The sequence below is a fragment of the Chiloscyllium plagiosum genome, chromosome 25 (assembly GCF_004010195.1).
Source record: "Chiloscyllium plagiosum isolate BGI_BamShark_2017 chromosome 25, ASM401019v2, whole genome shotgun sequence".
Taxonomy (NCBI): Eukaryota; Metazoa; Chordata; class Chondrichthyes; order Orectolobiformes; family Hemiscylliidae; genus Chiloscyllium; species Chiloscyllium plagiosum.
Genome location: NC_057734.1, coordinates 31342746 through 31360641, shown reverse-complemented (window position 1 = coordinate 31360641; position 17896 = coordinate 31342746). Strand labels below are relative to the sequence as shown.

The 17896-nt window shown below is 38.4% G+C and overlaps 1 protein-coding gene across 6 annotated transcripts in view; it reads left to right on the top strand.

Moving 5' to 3' along the window:
- sdsl (serine dehydratase-like) overlaps positions 1-15458 on the top strand; it is a 73264-nt gene extending 57806 nt beyond the window's left edge. For all 6 annotated transcript variants that reach the window (XM_043715836.1, XM_043715835.1, XM_043715837.1 and 3 more), the window contains 3 exons: positions 6333-6560; positions 9228-9352; positions 12021-15458. In XM_043715836.1, coding sequence (XP_043571771.1) covers positions 6333-6560; positions 9228-9352; positions 12021-12214 — 547 coding nt within the window. In that variant the 3' untranslated portion in view covers positions 12215-15458. The remainder of the gene's footprint in view (positions 1-6332; positions 6561-9227; positions 9353-12020) is intronic.
- The last annotated feature ends 2438 nt before the right edge of the window (positions 15459-17896 follow it).

Here is a 17896-nt window from a genome sequence, read left to right as displayed (position 1 = left end):
GAAGAAGTTGCCCCTTCGGTCCCTTGTAAATCTTTCCCCTCTCACCTTAAACCTATGCCCTCGAGGTTTGGACTTCCCCACCCCAGGAAAAAGATGTTGTCTATTTACCCTATCCTTGCCCCTCGTGATTTTATAAACCTCTATAACGTCACCTCTCAGTGTCTGACACTCCAGGGAAAATAGCCCCAGCCTATTCAGCCTCTTCCTATAGCTCAAACTGTAATTGAGTATTTTGAAAAGGCTCTGATTTTGGAGGCAAGTGCTGTACATAATCAGATGCAGTGTCACGTTGCAAGGAGTCATATGTAGTGAGAGACACACGGTCCAGAGTTGGTTAGAGAGTGCCACAAACTGCAATAAGTAATGTAAACCATGGTCAAGAATCAGTTACAACGAGTCATGTAATATTTACAGGAAATGATACACAGTCAGTAGCTATTTAATTAGAACAACTAGGGAAGGGCCATACTAGACCTGGTATTGAGGTCTGAGCTCAGTTAAGTGATCAAAGTTTCAGTGGTGGAGCATTTCAGGAACGGTGAGTTTTAAATTACTGACGGATAAGGATAAGAGATGACCGTGGGTGAAAGTACTAGACTGGGGGGAAGGCTAACCATAACAACATTAGGCAGGAACGAGGGAATGTAGATTGGGGATGGCTGTTTGAGGGTAAATCCACATCTATCATGTGGGAATCTTTCAAAGATCAGTTGGTGAGTGTTCAGGACCAGCATGTTCCTGGGAAAATCAAGGATAAAGATCACAAGATTCAGGAACCTTGGATGACCAGAGAAAGTGAGAACTTAAGTTGAAAAGAAGAAGGAGACATACGTAAGGTTTAGGAAGCTGAAAACAGACAGAACCCTCAAAGAATATAAAGAAAACAGAAAATAATTTAAAAAGAAGTTAGGAGGGCTAAAAGGAACCATGAAATGTCCTTGGCAAACAGGATTAAGGAAAATTCCAAAACGTTTAGTACCTGTAAAAGTTGCTAGTGGAATGTTAGGTCTACTCAAGGACAAAGGAGGGAATTTATGCATGGTGCTGGAGGAAGTGGGTGGGGTTCTTAATGAATACTTTTCACTGGTATTGAGAAAGGCGAAGGACATTGTGGATGGTGAGTGTAGAGAGGGGTATATTGATATTCTAGGGCATGTCTATATTAAAAAGGTGTTGTTGGGTGTTTTGAAAAGTAATAAGATATATAAGTCCCCAGGATACTGAGGGAGGTATAGGAGGAAATTGTATATTCTTTAATCACAGGGAGAAGTCCCAGAGGACTGGAAAATAGCCAATGTTGTTCCTTTGTTGAAGAAAAGCAACAGGGATAATCAGGGAAATTACAGGCCAGTGAGTGTTACATCAGTGGTAGGGAAGTTATTGGAGAAAGTTCTTGGGGGCAGGATTTATTCACACTTGGTAAAATATAGACTTATTCAGGATAGGTAGCATGCTTTTTTGTGGGAGGGATTTTATCTCACAAACCTGATAGAGTGTTTTGAGAAGTGACAAAGATGATTGACATGGGCTTATTGTTGTCCATATAGACTTTAGCAAGGCCATTGACGAAGATCCTTATGGCAGGCTGGTATAGAAAGTGAAGTCACATGGGATCAGCAGAAAGCTGGTAAGATGAATACAGAACTGACTTGGTCATGGAGACTGGGAGTAGAGGTAGAAGGGTGTTTTTATGAATGAAGATCTGTGACCAGTGGTGTTCCACAGGGATCAGTGCTGGGACCCTTATTATTTGAAAGGTATATAAATGATTTGGAGGAGAATATAGGTGGACTGATTAGTATGTTTGTGGAGCTGCAGAGAGTGAGGAGGATTGCCGGAGGATACAGAAAAGCTGGAGACTTGAATGGAGAAATAGCTGATGGAATTTAATCTGGACAAAAGCAAGGTGATGCATTTTGGAAGGTCTAATGCCCAAAATGTCGACTCTCCTGCTCCTCGGATGCTGTCTGACCTGCTGTGCTTTTCCAGAGCCACACTGTTTGACTCTGATCTCCAGCATCTGCAGTCCTCACTTTCTCCTAATGCAGGAGGGAAGTCTACAGTAAATGGCAGAACTCCTAGAAGCATTAACATACAAAGGGATGGAGGCAAACAGGTTCACAATTCCCTCAAAGTGGCAACACAAGTGGATAAGGTGGTCAAGAAGGCATTTGGCATGCTTTCTTTCATCAATCGGGGCATAGAATATAAAAATGGAAAGTCATCTTTAAGCTGTCCCAAACTTTACATAGGCCATGTATGGAATATTGTGTACAGTCCTGGTTGCCACTCTTCCAGAAGAATGTGGAGGCTCTGAAAAGGGTACAGAAACAGCTTATCAACATGTTGCCTGGTTTGAAGGATATTAACTATGAGCAGAGATTGGACAAACTCAGTTTGTTTTCTCTTGAGGGGTGACCTGATAGATGTTTACAAAATTATGAGAGGCATGGATAGAATGGATGATTGGAGCCTTTTTCCCAGGTTAGAAATCTCATTTAATAGGGGGCATAGGTTTGAGGTAAAAGGGGGAAAGTTGAAAGGAGCTGTGTGAGAGTGGTAAGTGCCTGGAATGTGCTGCCAGAAGAGGTGGTTGTAACAGATACAATAGCAATATTTAAGAGGCATCTTGACAGGTACATGAATATACAATAAGAGTGGAGTAAAGACAACATAGAGGCAAAAGATTTTTAATTTTGAATGATGTCATGTGTCAGTACAGGTTGATGGACTGAAGAGCCTATTCCTGTGCTGTACTGTTTTGTTCTTTGTTAAAGGGAATGATGTGCAGTGAAATTGCAAATAGGTCTGTCCTATATCAGAATATCCAGGCTCCTGTTCCTTTCACACATCTGAATACTAATCTGGGAATTAATCTTGAGCTGTTTTCTGCAAAATCTCAATATTCACTCTTGTCTGAAGTGAACAAAAACTGTGCACTATATTTTACTGAGACCTAAGCAAGGTCTTGACAATCAGAATCTCATAACCTGAGCAGCATCTACTGTCAACAATCAGTTGCAGGAAGTGAGACTGTCAGAGTTTTATAAAGGGAGTAACCCACAATAGGGAATTGGTTACAGGAAATGATATGTAGTTGGGAATAAGCCACAAGGAGTGGCTCACAGTGAAAATTATATACAGGAAATTATACTGCTTTTTATTGTTCCATAATGTAAATTTTATTTCCACCTCATATCAAATGTCTGTAACCATACGATGCACATGTCAACACAGACAATAAACAATCAAATTGTCAAGGTACTCAGCCAAAGGTACTTTAACCACAGTGCTGCTGTCATATTTGGATTAACACAAAGAAAGAGGGCAATTTATCTATACAAATCAATGTGTTTAAAGTTCTCATTTAAGACCAATCGTATGCTACTGATATGCAATGCTATTGTGTATTGTGTAAGTTCTGGAAGAGGAGCTATATTTCTGTACTAGTTATTATAGCTTAAAGGAGATTTTTTTGCCAGCATGATATCTGATTGGCATGAGGTTACAACACTGTTTCTCCTCACCTCTAATTACTTAAGTGGTATAGCAATGAACAGCAAGTCAATTTTAAAGGGTTACTATTCTCATCTTTATAAATGAGTTGTTAGGTGCAAATACTCTTCAAGCACCTCAGAATAGCAGCGTTAAAATCAAGATGGGTTAATGGTATCATGTTGGTCACGAGGGATTCTGCAGATTAGTCAAGTCCTGCGTTCCTTCCTTGAGGGGTAAAAACATAAAGCAAAAGAAAAACGTATCTAATCCAATTCAATGTATTTGGTTGCAAAATAACAGCTGTGATTTTCAGCAAGAAATTTGTGTATTTTGGTTACTCCTAATATTTCTCGCAATTATTTTGTGTTGTGTAAGACAGCCTGCTCCAACTCCTGCTGTTTGATGTAATCAATCATCCATTTGGAACATCCTGGTCTCCAGTATTTGCTTACTCACCCAGTAAAGGCAAACACCATTGGTGATCGATGGTAGTACACAAACTGACTGCAGTCCATTAACTTCTCTCTCCATTCAGGGTTTGATCAATTACTACTACAGTTTTGCTGTTGAATTGCAGCCATGTAGTCTACTAAGTAAACATGACAAATTCAACCTAATTGAGACCCCTCCTTTCTTAATTATTCTTATACTCAGCATGATAGTCAGCTCACCTGATTTAATGCTTGTTATTGCTGATCTTCCTTAGGAAACCTACTGGGTGGCACATCTGTGCATTTGGCATTGATACCTGTTATGATTCACAAGCTCTCTTTCACCATTTTAATCTTTACTCGTAATTGCAGAGACACTGTAACTAAAGTCTTTTGCAGTGTTACTTCCAAAATGAAAGAAACAAAGTGAAAGTGTTCAAAGAAATGAAGTATTTTAAACTAGTTTTAAATTAAAAGATAAAGAAATTATAAATTGCATTGACAAATTTTCAAATTAGAAATTCTGATATTTCTGGTTTGTAGCAGCTCTTGCTACAAATACATGCCAGTGACTCTATTGTTAAGTCATGTGCAGGAAGTTACGATGCTCATCTGCTTTGTGCCAGCCTGACACCAGAAAGTTGTTTAGGTAAGAAATGCCCTGGAGGAGGTAGCTGGAGTGGTCACTGACACCTTCCTTTTTACTCTGGTCTGTAGGATCAGTCCAGGCCAGACTGATAGAATAAAGTCAACTATAAGTTTCTACCTTAAATGAGTTAGGTAGTCTCAACCCACTTATACTCAAGCTAGGGTATGTTGTTCTGATTTTACAAACTGTTGTACAGCTTACAATCTGTGTGCCAGACAGTGGAATATTTAACATCAACATGCAATGTGCTACTGCAAGGCACTTAGTTCAGTCTTGCGGCTTAGGAACTTGACGCATTACGTAAGCTGTCATTATCAATAGATAAGTAAAAAATATTAGAATGCATTTTATATGATGATCTGTGGAAACAAATAATTCAAGGTATGACTTATACTTATCATTAAAGTCAACTGGAAATTAATGTTGATTCGGGTATGAAAGAACTCATGGTAGTTTTGTTTGTGCAATTATTTGATGCATTTCTGCTACATAAATATGAAAATTGTTTTTTAATTTATTCAATGGATGTCTCTTCTGTTTTACCTGTTCATACTGTAAGTTGTTACTTGTACTTTATATAAGGCTAAGGAACATGTAGAAATCACATGGTGCAAGTAAATTGGCGACAAGACACATACATGAGAAATGAAAAGTTTACCTTAACACCACACATGACTCACTATAGGACTTATAGAATAATATCAGTTATACCAAGGAGATGGGTGACAGTTACAGCTCCTAGTATTCTCTCCTGGCACTGGTAAGACTGCAAGAATTGCTGGCTAATTAGATTCACATCATGCTGTCACTGTGGGATAGCCTTAAACTGACTGATGTTTCTTCTGGGGGTTGGGGTGGGGGGGGTGGGGTGGCGGAAGGTGGGGAGGTGGTTGTGGTTGGGGGCAGTCAAACAATCTCCATCCATAAGACTCAGCCTGGGGTCCTAAATGTGATCTTAAAATTCCATCCAGAATCTGGCCGATCATTATCAACACTGTCAGTTATTATGTAGTTGATAGATTTTACCAGATATTGAAGAGGTATTACTTTTTGTACAACTCAATTACAATTCTCTCTGCACTTGGTGGAAAATAATTGTAAGCATGTTTTTGGTAACCTTCTTGCACCATCAGCACAGATCAGAAGTTATGCATCCCCAGCAGATGATTTATGATCAGCTAATTTTGAAATTGGGGGAAGGCAAAAGTTGAGTGATATTATGGCTGGATAATTACCAGACATCCAGGTAATGTTCTGGGGACTCAAGATTGAATCCCTTGGCAGATGATGAAATTTGAATTGAATAAAAATCTGGAATTAGAGTCCAACGATGACCATGAAACCATTGTTGATTTTCAGAAAAAAAACTGTATTCCACTTTATATGATGTAAAGTGTAATACCCTTTATAGAAGGAAACCATTCTCCATAGCTGGTCTGTCCTACGTATGGCTCCAAACCCAAAGCAATATGGTTGACTGTTAACTAGCATCTGAACAATGGGGGATGTTCAATAGATTCTGGCCTAGCCAATGATGGCCACATAACATGAATGAATAAATTCTAAAAAAAGGTAAATATCTCCTTGGTATTTTATTGGTGGCATTTCAGCATTTTCTTTAGATTTCAATCATTAAATGGACAAGGAGGAGGAAATAATAGATTCCCCTCAGCAATATGACTTGTTTGATTCAGAATTTTGAAATCTGTTGAATGTCTATGATCGTACAATTTTTTTTTATATTATATCCGAAGGGAAGGAAATGCCACTGTTGTGGAAGAGCTTTCGGAGTCACTACATTGCAAACCTGGGGCTATTATCTTGTCGGTTGGAGGTGGTGGTCTTCTCTGTGGAGTGGTTGAAGGGCTGAAGAAAGTGGGCTGGTGTGATGTGCCTGTAATTGCCATGGAGACTAAAGGTGCAGAAAGTCTGAATGCAGCAGTGAAGGCTGGGAAATTGGTCACCCTCTCTGATATCACAAGGTATGGTGAAAATATCGATTTATAAAACTTGTAGCATTTTTACTGAAATAATAGAGATATATTTGCTGGGAGCACATTTATGCAAGAGGACGTAGTAAGAGAATGTGCTACAATATTAAAAATCACACACCAACACCAGGTTATAGTCCAACAGGTTTAATTGGAAGCACTAGCTTTCGGAGCGCTGCTCCTTCATCAGGTGGTTATCATCAGTGCTACAGTATGATAGTGCTGATCCGCTAACCTGTTCTCCCTTAGAAAATAGCCCCTTATTGACATTGAGGGATTGATTATTTTGTCCTTGTAATCATGTACAATTTAGACATTTCTAGTCAACCTGTTTAGAGATGCTATTATACACCTTTGGAGCAGGTGGGAATTGAACTTGAATCTTCTGCTCCTGAATGCACACTTTAGTAAACTACATTAAGAACTGATTCACCAGAGGTAGAAACCCAGTAGGAAAATCACCTAGTAGCAACTAGTAGTAAAGCCATCTTGTTGAAATTTTCTTATGCCTTTCAGGTTATTCCCTTGGAAGGACTTCTTTACAGAGCTTAGTGGGTTTATTGATATTTCACGTCAATGTAGACACTCTTAGGAATCCCCTCATCTCTTTATTCACAATCCAATTACACATTATTCACTTTTTTAAAGCTGTGATTACATTATTCAACAGAAACATTCCATGTAGATAGCTATGAAAATAAGAAAAACTATTTCCAAACCTTTTGAAGCTGTTCAGATTGTTGGAAAGACTTTGCATATAAATACCTCCCAAGAATCTTTGGTCCACCAACTGTTGAAATCACTTCTATTATTTACTGTATTTTCTAGTTATATTAACTGTCATGATCTTGGGTGACTTGGGTAAGAAGTGATCCATAGGGCATATGCCATCAGAAACACCAGCCAGTACGTGTAATACAAGACAGGATTGTGTGTCATTATTATGAAAGACCGGCATATGGGATAAAAATGCCTATGTTTATTCTGTTGCTTATTTTAAAAAAAGGTTTGCAGAGATGTAATAGGAGACTTCTTAAAAGGTGTACGGTTACTGTTAGCGAAAGCAAGAAATTCAATTTGCACATGATTCCCAGTGGCTGAATACTTATTACCTCCCTACTAAATAATGATAGTATATGAGCACATCTTACTTTGAAAGATGTGTTGATGGTTTGGATTAGATTTTCAAATTATAGTCTGGGCATAAACCCACCATGGCAGATCACTGCTGTCATAGAAACTATCCAATTTTCATTTCTCCTTATTGTCTGAACAAAAAGGTATTGTAGACAATTAGAAAAGTTCATGGTTTTGGATCCCCCAGTCAAAGCTTGCATTTATTATTGATAATTATTCAGATCTGGTGCTGACAGCTGAAGTATAGCAGGTATATTAACACCTTATTATATATCCTTGGCTGTCCTGAGACTGAAAACTGAAATGACTGTGACGTTGTGCCACTGTGATGAGTGACGAGATTAGGATTATATTTTTTACAATGAAGCTCAGTCTTCATGATGTAGCTGGAGCATCATTGAGCTTAGAGACAGGATTACAGTGGTGCTGGAAAAGCACAGCAAGTCAAGCAGCATCGAAGGAGCAGGAAAATCGATGTTTCGGGCAAAAGCCCTTCATCAGGAATGAAGCCCTGCATCACCTAGCTTAATTAGTGGGTAATTTATGTCAACAACTTCACACCAATTTATGAGAATAAATGAGAAAGAAAATGGACATCATACAGAGAGATTTAGCAACTTCAAGTTAACCATTACTGGATACACATATTTGGCCAGTTTCCTAGTGATTTATGCCAGTGATATATTTCTGAGTCTATTTCAAGGAAGTGATTACAGTATCTATGCAGGTTATGACTTCTGCATTCTCATGAGTTTATTGACCTCAAATTTCTATAACATGAAGTCAAAAAAAAAGTATCATTAACATTTTCCAATTGGGTAACTGCTAACTTATAATAAGAATAAGAAACGCTGAACATGGAGTTGATTAATTTTCAGGTGGATATGTAAATGTATTTTAACGTCAATAGTACCTCAGTTAGCTAGAGAGTAAACACATTTAATTTGTGACAAGTTTAATTTGCTTACTCAAACCGAGATCAGGCAATGGAAGAAAAAGAATAGAAAAACCTTGAAACAGAGTGGCAGAAAAAACTGAAATTTATTTTCAATGCCTGCTGTGTATTTCCATCATTTTTCATTTTTATTTTAGCTTTCCAGCACTCAATTTTCCTTTGACTGTAGCTGAATGTGGTTGTTATATTGATTTGTTCAGATGTTTTTAATTCAAAATTCTTAAAAGAATGAAATAGTTTGTAATTCTTCAGTGAAGTTGGGCTCTTTACTTATGAGGACTTGTGTTTGATGTTTGTACATAACTTGCATAACTGATTTATTTTGCTCTACAATGATAATTGTGCCATCAGTTGTTCAGGACTTTCCCCACTTGGACTTTCCCCACAAACCTTTCAATTTACTACCATTAATAATGTGATACCTTAATGATTCTTCTTTGATGAACTTCTGTTTCATCTTTTAATATCTACTGCTTTGGCACAGTATCTGTGTAGTATCTCTGTGTACAACAGTGTCTGTGTGTGTGATGAACTGTTTTTCTAACCTACTATTCTTTGTATAATAGTGTAGCTATAACCCTAGGAGCTAAAACTGTGTGTGAGAAGGCACTTCAGAATGCACAGGAACATAATATTTTCTCTGAGGTAATCAGTGACCAGGAAGCTGTGCAAGCGGTGGAGAGATTTCTAGGTGAGACTTCTTATTTTCATGTACACAAATTATTGAGGATCTGACATTTCTGTTTAATATGATGGTTTGTTTTAACTTGTAAGTTCAGAATTCTGCTCAGCTGTAAGATGAATAATGAATTAGCTTTGAATTGTTTTCTTATACATCCCATTTGGAACAAAAGGCAGTTTCAGTACATTCTGATTAAATGAAAGCATCAGACACAAAATTAAATCCATTACCCTTCCACAAGAGCACAGTGAGTTGGTTGTGAGAGTTTCTCATTACAGTAACAAGAGTTGCTCTTTATACAGATGTGGCAATTTGATGCAATTTTATGTATAGAAAATTCTGTAATTATGAATATTAGCTTGATTAAAATGACTGGGTTTTTGCTTTTCATTTGGAAATGTTAAACAGGAAGAATATTTGGCAACTCATCTGAATTAATGCTTTTGCCAGGTTTTATACCGAGTTAAATTGTTATATTATTTCACAGTGTATAATGTTATTGTTTATTGTCCAATAACAGCACCCTAAAGTCTCACAAGGTATCTACTTCCATCTGGCTAGTGCATTCATTCCTGGAGTGTGAAATGCAGAATAATAAAAAGCACAGTGAGGAAAAAGAAATGTTCCTTTTGCTAATCCAAACCTTGTTAATCTCAAACTTTTGAATAAGTTGTCATACAGTAATTATTTATTTACTCAATCAAGTGAATTAGCTGCAGTAGGCCATTCAGCCCCTCTGACCTGCTTCATCATTCAATGATTCATGGCTGATCTTTTTTTTAATTTATTCACTCACAAAATGTGGGCATCTTTGGCTAGGCCAGTATTTATTGTCCATCCCTAGTTGCCCAGAGGGCAGTTAAGAGCCAACTACATTACTGTGGGTCTGGAGTCAAATGTAGGCCAGACCACATGAGGATGACAGATTTCACTCCCGGAAGGACATTTGTGGATTAGCTTTCTAAGCAATCAGAAATGGCTTCATGGTCATCTTAGACTCTTAATTCCAGATTCTTTATTGAATTCCAATTCCACTATTTGTTATGCGGGACTTGAACCAGTGGCCCCGAACATTAGCTGAGTTTCTGGATTAATAGTCGATGCCCGTAGGCCATTTCAGACAACAGAATTAAAGGGTGCACTCAATTTTGAGAATGAAATTTTAATGAACTCTAAGATTGTGGCCTTGACTCCACATTCCTGCCAATGTCCGATACCTTTTGACTCACTTGATAGTCTGGAACCTATCTATCTCTGTCTTAAAAATATTTGCAGGCACGGCCTCTGAAGGTGAGAGTTCTAAAGACCCAAGATCCTTTGACTGAGAAATGTTTCTCCTCATTTCTGACATGGACAGGAGACCCCCTTATTTTAAAACTATGTCCTCTAGTTCTGGTTTTCCCCAAAGAGGAAAGATCCTTTCAGCACCTTGGCTGCACAACAAACACCAGGATATTTCTCTACCCCTCTGTTATCACAAATGAGGAGCAGGCTCCCAGTTAAGATTTCACCATTCTAAAGCTTTTGTCCATTTTAATGGCATATTTTACGAATGTGTCTCTTATTCTGTTTTTCACCCCTGAATGGGAATATTAGTTCATTTCACTTTTTAAAGGAAGACTTTCAATAATATTTTGCACAAAGCCAGTTGGCTATCTTTTTGATTTTGGCAAAGTTGCATGCGTATGGGAAATATTAATCAATAATATTCGTTATACTATCCATTGTGGGTTTATTAAACTTTCCTTCTCAATAATGAGTGCAGCCTTCAGTTCTGTTATTTAAGAATGTGGAGCACAGCAAGATTTACTGACCTATCAGTATAGACATTGCTTTTTTGGTGGTTATGGTAAAATACAAAAATTAATGCGAGTAATCAGATTCAGGAAAGAGTTACAAAAGAGAAATGAGTGGTGATCATGAGAGAGATGGAGGTAAATTCAGAGTGAGAGTGAATTAGGTTCGGTGTGTATATAATAGGGGGATAGGGAATAAAGGACATGAGAAAGACAAGGATGAAAAGAATGAAAGAAATGATGGAGATAGTAACGAGAGAAGGTAAATGAAAAAGAGGAGAAATGACTGCAATTGGAAGAATTAAAAATTACAATCTAGATTTTAATTAAAAGAAACAAAGCATTGCAAAAGCCATGCTGGAACCATGATGGATCACTTTTCATCATATGTTTATTAATTGCGAATATGAGTAAGCACACCAGTGCACTTCTGGTTATCTTGTCAGTTTACAGTATCTCTATTTGCACATTGAAGTTGAATAAATTGGTCACCCCTATTGTAAATACAGTTGTATTCTCTTTAGATTTCAGTTGTGATGCTCCCTTCTGCCAAGTCCATTATCAAACAAAAGATTTAATAGGGTCAGTGGGTAAGAACACCACTTGAAATGTAATTTTTTTTGCTGATGCTGCAAGTTATTCGCCAGGTTACAAAACTTAAGGAACTGGTACCTCACCAGAACTAAGTGGAGGAGATGGATTTTTGGTGTAAAAAGTTGGTTGGTATTTTAGATATTACAGGATGTTACTCAGTAGCCAGTGGATCCACTTTGAGTGCTGTGCTAGTCTCTGAGGCTAGGTCTCTCATTAGACCAGTGACCTGATATGATGGTTAAATTGGAGTTTGTGCCTTGATTTCAAACAGTTGGCTCTTTTTGCAGATGATGAAAGGTTTTTGGTTGAGCCAGCTTGTGGTGCATCGCTCGCTGCCATTTACACTGGAACAATCCAGCAACTGCAGAAAGAAGGACGGTTGGCCCAGGATCTACAGTCAATAGTAGTCATTGTCTGTGGTGGGAGCAGCATTACAATGGCACAGCTCAAAGAATATAAAATACTACTTGCACAAAGCTAAGCACAATTTTTTTTTCTGAATTATAAACTCTCTTATAAACTCTCTTTGTCTGCCAGACAGTAATCATGTGAAATGATATGACTGGAACTATTGGGGAGTGCTGGGTCCCTGGTGAACAGAATGGATGTGGCAAGGTTGCCATTTCTTATCTTTTCTCATCGACATTTGTGATCTTTTCAATACTCTCCTCCACTTTAACAATTACTCGCCCTGATTGTATTCTCTTCACCATCAGTATTCAGTCTCTCTATACTTCCTCCTTCACCTTAAATGAAACCCAACCAGTCTCCATCCACTCCCACCCAAGCCCAACAGGCTCAACTTGTTCTTGCAATGATTAACTTGCTCTTTGCCACAACTCACTTTCCCCAAGTAATAGATGGCACTGGAGGAACCCCTATGGGTCTTGGCTTTAATTCTGACATGGATGTCCACCCCTTGGATTGAATGGTTTTCATTTTGGAGGGTAATTATTAGTTAGTCACACTGTAGTGGGTCTGGAGCCTCATTTAGGCCAGACCAGGAATGGACAGCACACATTTCCTTCCCTGAAGGATATTAGTGAATAAGATAGGTTTTTATGACAATTAGTGATAGTTTCAAAAATGATCGTCACAAAACTAACTTTCAATTCCAAATTTTATTTATTGAACTTACATTATGCCAGGGGCATGGAAGCCATTTGATTACATGCCTCTAGAGAATTAGTCTGACTGCCTGGATTAAGAGTCCAGAAACACTCTCACTATATCACCATCTCACCTTTGTGGTGTGTGTGTGGCAAGTCCCTTATTCCAGTCCTATTCCTTCACTTCTTTTTCTGTACTTTGACTTAGCAGTGCTATTTTCTACTCTTAAACTGAAACAGAAAGTTTAATTGACTTTACTTCCGATTTCTGCACTTCCTTTAACTTCCAATGGTCCATCTGGCCCTTCCCTTCACTTTCTAAAGTTCTGTGTTCTATTTCTGAAGTAGATTATCAATCAATGTTCTCTTTATAGCTCTTGATTCTAGCAGACTAACATCTGCAGGAAGACTATTCCATTTTCCTAGGTTGTCTGTCGTATTTGCTCTGATAATGCTGCCTGTAACCTCAATTTAAAATTTCAATTCACCATGCTTTAAAAGGTTCCTGACCATATCTTGTCCATTTCCCACATTTTTGCTTTTGCCCCTTTCTCCTCCCTTCTAGAACCCTAATGGGATTGCCCTTGTTTTACCATCCCATGACCCTCCATATTCAATGGATCATTTTCCCCAATTTTGAATGCCCCAGCATAATGTCAGCACTGAATGTGTCTTTCTCTCCCATTCAGTAATCAGACTTCTTGATCCTCTACATCCTAATCGACTCCTCAATCATTCTTAGCATTCCCATGCAAATATCATTTTTTCTCCTGTCTTCAAACTGTCCAAGCTCTTCCGGGTGAAACAGTAACGTACTTGCACTTCCAATTTGTTACACTGTATTTGCTTCTCATGATGCAGTCTTTTCTGCATTCCCGAGATCAAACACTGATAGGTGACCATGGTGGAATACCTCCATTCAGTCCGATCCCTACCATGAGCTTCTGCCCCCTTCACTCTCTGTTACGCTCTCACCTTGTACTCTCTGGTGTTGACCTCCTGCACTGTTCCAATAGAAGTCGGAAACAGCAATCCACCTTTCGATTTGGTACTTTACAGACGTCTGAACTCCACCTTGATAATGAAATTGTTGAACTCATAACTCCTGCTTCAACTTTCCTTGACCCACTTACACTTTGTCAAGATCCTATTTTTGTTCCTTTATTTATTCTGTTACCATCTCCTTTAAACATGCACTATCACCTCTTTGTCATTTCATTTTTCTCCCCTTGCACTTTATCACTGATCTTTCCTTTCTTCTTCATTCTCTTGCTTCTTTTTCTACATCAGTTCTTGCTTGAAACCTGTTGCATCTTTAAAGATATTGACCTGAAATGTTACATTTCTCTCTTTCCACAAATGCTGCCTGATATTGGGTATGTCCAGCATTTTCTGTTTTAATCTTGCCTGGACTTGCTTCCTCTGCGCTGCAAAGCAACTTTGAAATATTTCAAACGTTATTTATCTCAAACCCGTCCTTGACAAAGCACTGCTTTCCAGTAAAGTTGACCTGCTTCCTTTGCCATCGCTGCCCGGACCATTCTCTCTTGGTTTGGATCAAGCAGGGCAAGAGGAAAGGTGGAAAGCAATCCGAATCATTGTACCGGGTGAGTGAGTGGGGAAAGGCAGAAATTTTAAGTAGTAGGAAGCAAAGAGGCAGGAGGATGATGTAAATGCAATGAAATAAATTAAAATTTATGTAACTGTTGTATTGGGAAAAATGCATTAAGCAATTAATTGTGTAAAAAAAAACTATAATCACATTTTTCTTTGGGAAGAATTGATGATTTTTTGATTCCCTGTAATGTTCATGTTTATGTAGGCGCCCTGGGATTGCAGCTGAAAGCATTGAGCGTTGAAAGTTGTTAATTATTTTGCTTGTCATCAGGGTGAGATCCAGGCGATTGGATTAATGACATTGATAGAATCTTTGAGTGTTATTTTCATATGGCATGAAACATTTCAAAGTTCTGCTCTGTCCCTGCATGAAGTGATTCGGTGTGTACATTCCTTCAGGCAGTGTTCTAATTTAATCCAACTCAACCCAGCTGGATGGACTACACTTCATTCTGGTGGTTGCAAACAGGAATAAATATTAGCATTTAATGTCATCATAATGTTCTTGAAACAAAGTTGGTTGATAATGAATGCATTTTTTTTAAAATCACTATCAGAAAAGATGTTTCCTTTAAAAGAACAATAGCCTTCAAAAAAAGATATGTTTAATAATTTTTTTTACGTAACAGAACACATGTATCATTTTCAACACAGTGATACATCTCTCCGTCTCATTCGCATGCATTAACTGCAATGAAAGAAGCATTTACCAAATGTTGGATCGAAACACTCACATTAGATTCAGAAGATATCTTTGTGGGGCAATCATGATTTCAGATTCAGGGAGAAATTCACAAGGAGTGGAATTTTACAATAACATTTATAAAAAGGGAGGGTTTTTAAGTCCACTGGCAGCTCCTGGGTCTTAAGGTCTGCCAGTCAGGCCTACACCTGGACGGATCCAGTGGCGGGGAGATCAGATTTTCTTTTTCTTCTTGTCGTAGTCACAGAGATCTACAGCACAGAAAAATGCCCTTTGGCTCATTGCATTCCCAAACAGTCAGAAACAAGCCACCTAAAGATTCTCGTCCCATTTCCCAGCACCTGGTATATCGCCTTGTATGCCTTGGCATCGCAAGTGCGCATCTAAATGATCCTTAAATATTATGAGGGTTTCAGCTTCTACCGCCCTAACAGGCAGTGAGTTCCAGATTCCAAACTGTCTCTGAGTGAAAACATTTTTCCTTTCATCTCTTTTAAATCTTTTACCTCTTCCCTTAAGTCTATGCCCTTGGTCATTGATCCCTGTATGAGCGGGAAAGATTTCTTCCTGTCTGCGCTATCAATGTTGCTAATGATTTTATACATCTTAATCATCTCATTTTTCAATCTCCTCTGCTCTAAGGAAAACAATGCCAATCTGCCAATCTTTCTTCAGAACTGAAACTTTCCAGCCCAGACAATATCCCTGGTAAATCTTCTCTGCACTCTCTCTATTGCTACCATATCCCTCCTGTAATGTGGATTCCCAAAATGCAAACAATGCTCTAGCTGCAGCCGAACTAACATTTTATAAGTTCCACTGTAAATTCCCTGCTCTTAAACCCTATGCCTCAGCTCATAGAGGCAAGCATAACTCATGCCTTCTTAACCACTTTATTCACCTGTCTTGCTACTTTAAGGGACTGGTGTACATGCACACCAAGGTCCCTCTGATCCTTGCTGCTTCCCAGGCTCATACCTTTCATCATGTATTCCGTGCCTTATTTGTCCTACCCAAGTGCATCACCTCAGGTTTATCCGGATTGTATCCCAGTGGGTTGGGGGATGCAGGGGAAGGGAAGTCAGAAGGAAAGGGCATGATTTGACTTTCAGAGCTCACAATCCTCCCCTGCACCTCTAGTTGCCCCAGTTTGGAGATATTGGAGTCCATCCCATACTCAGCAAGTGGTTGACAATGATTTACCAGCCTAATCATCTTTTCTGTCTGTCAAGAGGCAGGTGGCCATCCACCTGGTGAGCTGGCATCCTTACGTGGAAACTAACTGACCACTTAGGGCCCTAATTGTCAGTAATTTGAGAAAGTCACCCACAGATCGTTTTGCCCAGACTTAGTTGTTGAGGTGATGAGGACAGGGTGAGTTTCTGTCCAGGGCTAACTCACTCCATTATTTCTCATTGTACCTCCAAAGGGGGAAAAATACACCACAAGTCTTTTTGTTTCTTCAAATTAATTTCTGAAGACATCTGGGTGGATTGCAGGTTTCCTTTGGTTAATCTCACTAATCACTGCTGACATGTTAAAACTGTGAAGTACATTGGGTTAAAGACTGTATTGACTGATGTTATTGCAATGGCTTCATTCTGTCTGGCACTATAACTCTTCTCAGCCTGTTGTTCTTAAAGATGTTCGATACTTAATATCCCAGTTGTGCTGAAGTAAGCGGTCATCTCTCAAGAGTATGTCCAAAGGTTATTTTTCATGATTTTGTGCTATTAATAGCTTACATCCAGACAGTGATCCACAAAAGCCTTCATTTGGTAATCTTTACAGAGTTAATGGCATCCCAAATCTGCATTATAGTGACTCTTAGAATTTGCCAATTACTTCGTAATGGCAAGAGCTTTTGATGTGCATCAATACAAGCAAAAAGACATGGATGACTAGCAAATGAAGGTCATGGGTTTGATTTTAAACACCATCTCCTTGGAGCATTGTATTTAATGCCAGATGACTCAGAGTGTGAATGCTTAGTCTAGTCATAGAGTTTTGTCACACAATATTTCGAATTGGAGAAAACAGAGCTTCACTTGGCAAACATAAATGCATGTGCAGATTTCTGTTCACCAGTGACATTTCTATATTACAAAAGAGTTGATGGCACTAGCACCCGCTGCCTATCATTGGAAGCTGCCTTTCAGTACAGCTAATTGCCAAATTGTTGGGTCAATTTGCCACATGTTGAGTGTTGGCATGCCATCAAAGGACATTAATGTTAAACACGTAGTGCAATTTGGGAAAGTGTTAATGTCTGAAATATATTTAACAGTTGACATGAATAGATTTTTATGTGTAAAAATTATTTTTAATTTCCTTTCTTTGCTTTGAGTTACGTAACATTTCCTGCTTGACTGACTGGGGGCAGAGCATGGGAGGAAATTCAAGAAGATTAAGAAACTGTAGGGGAGATGATCTATGTGATGTGTCTCAGCAATTGCTTTTTAAATGATCACAAACTAATTCTCTGACTTTATTATTCCCTATGGCTGTAACTGCTCTACTGTGTGACAGTGAAAGTAGGTGGAAGACTAACAACAAATTGTTCTATTAATTAAATGCATCCCCAAATACAAAGGGACATAAAACAACAAGTAGGCACTTAGCAGTTGTTTTTTAAATATTACTAATTTGCTAATATTTTGTGTATGACATTGAGTATACCAGAACAATATTGAATGGTACTACTGCTAATTATCAAACAAAAATTTGATGTATT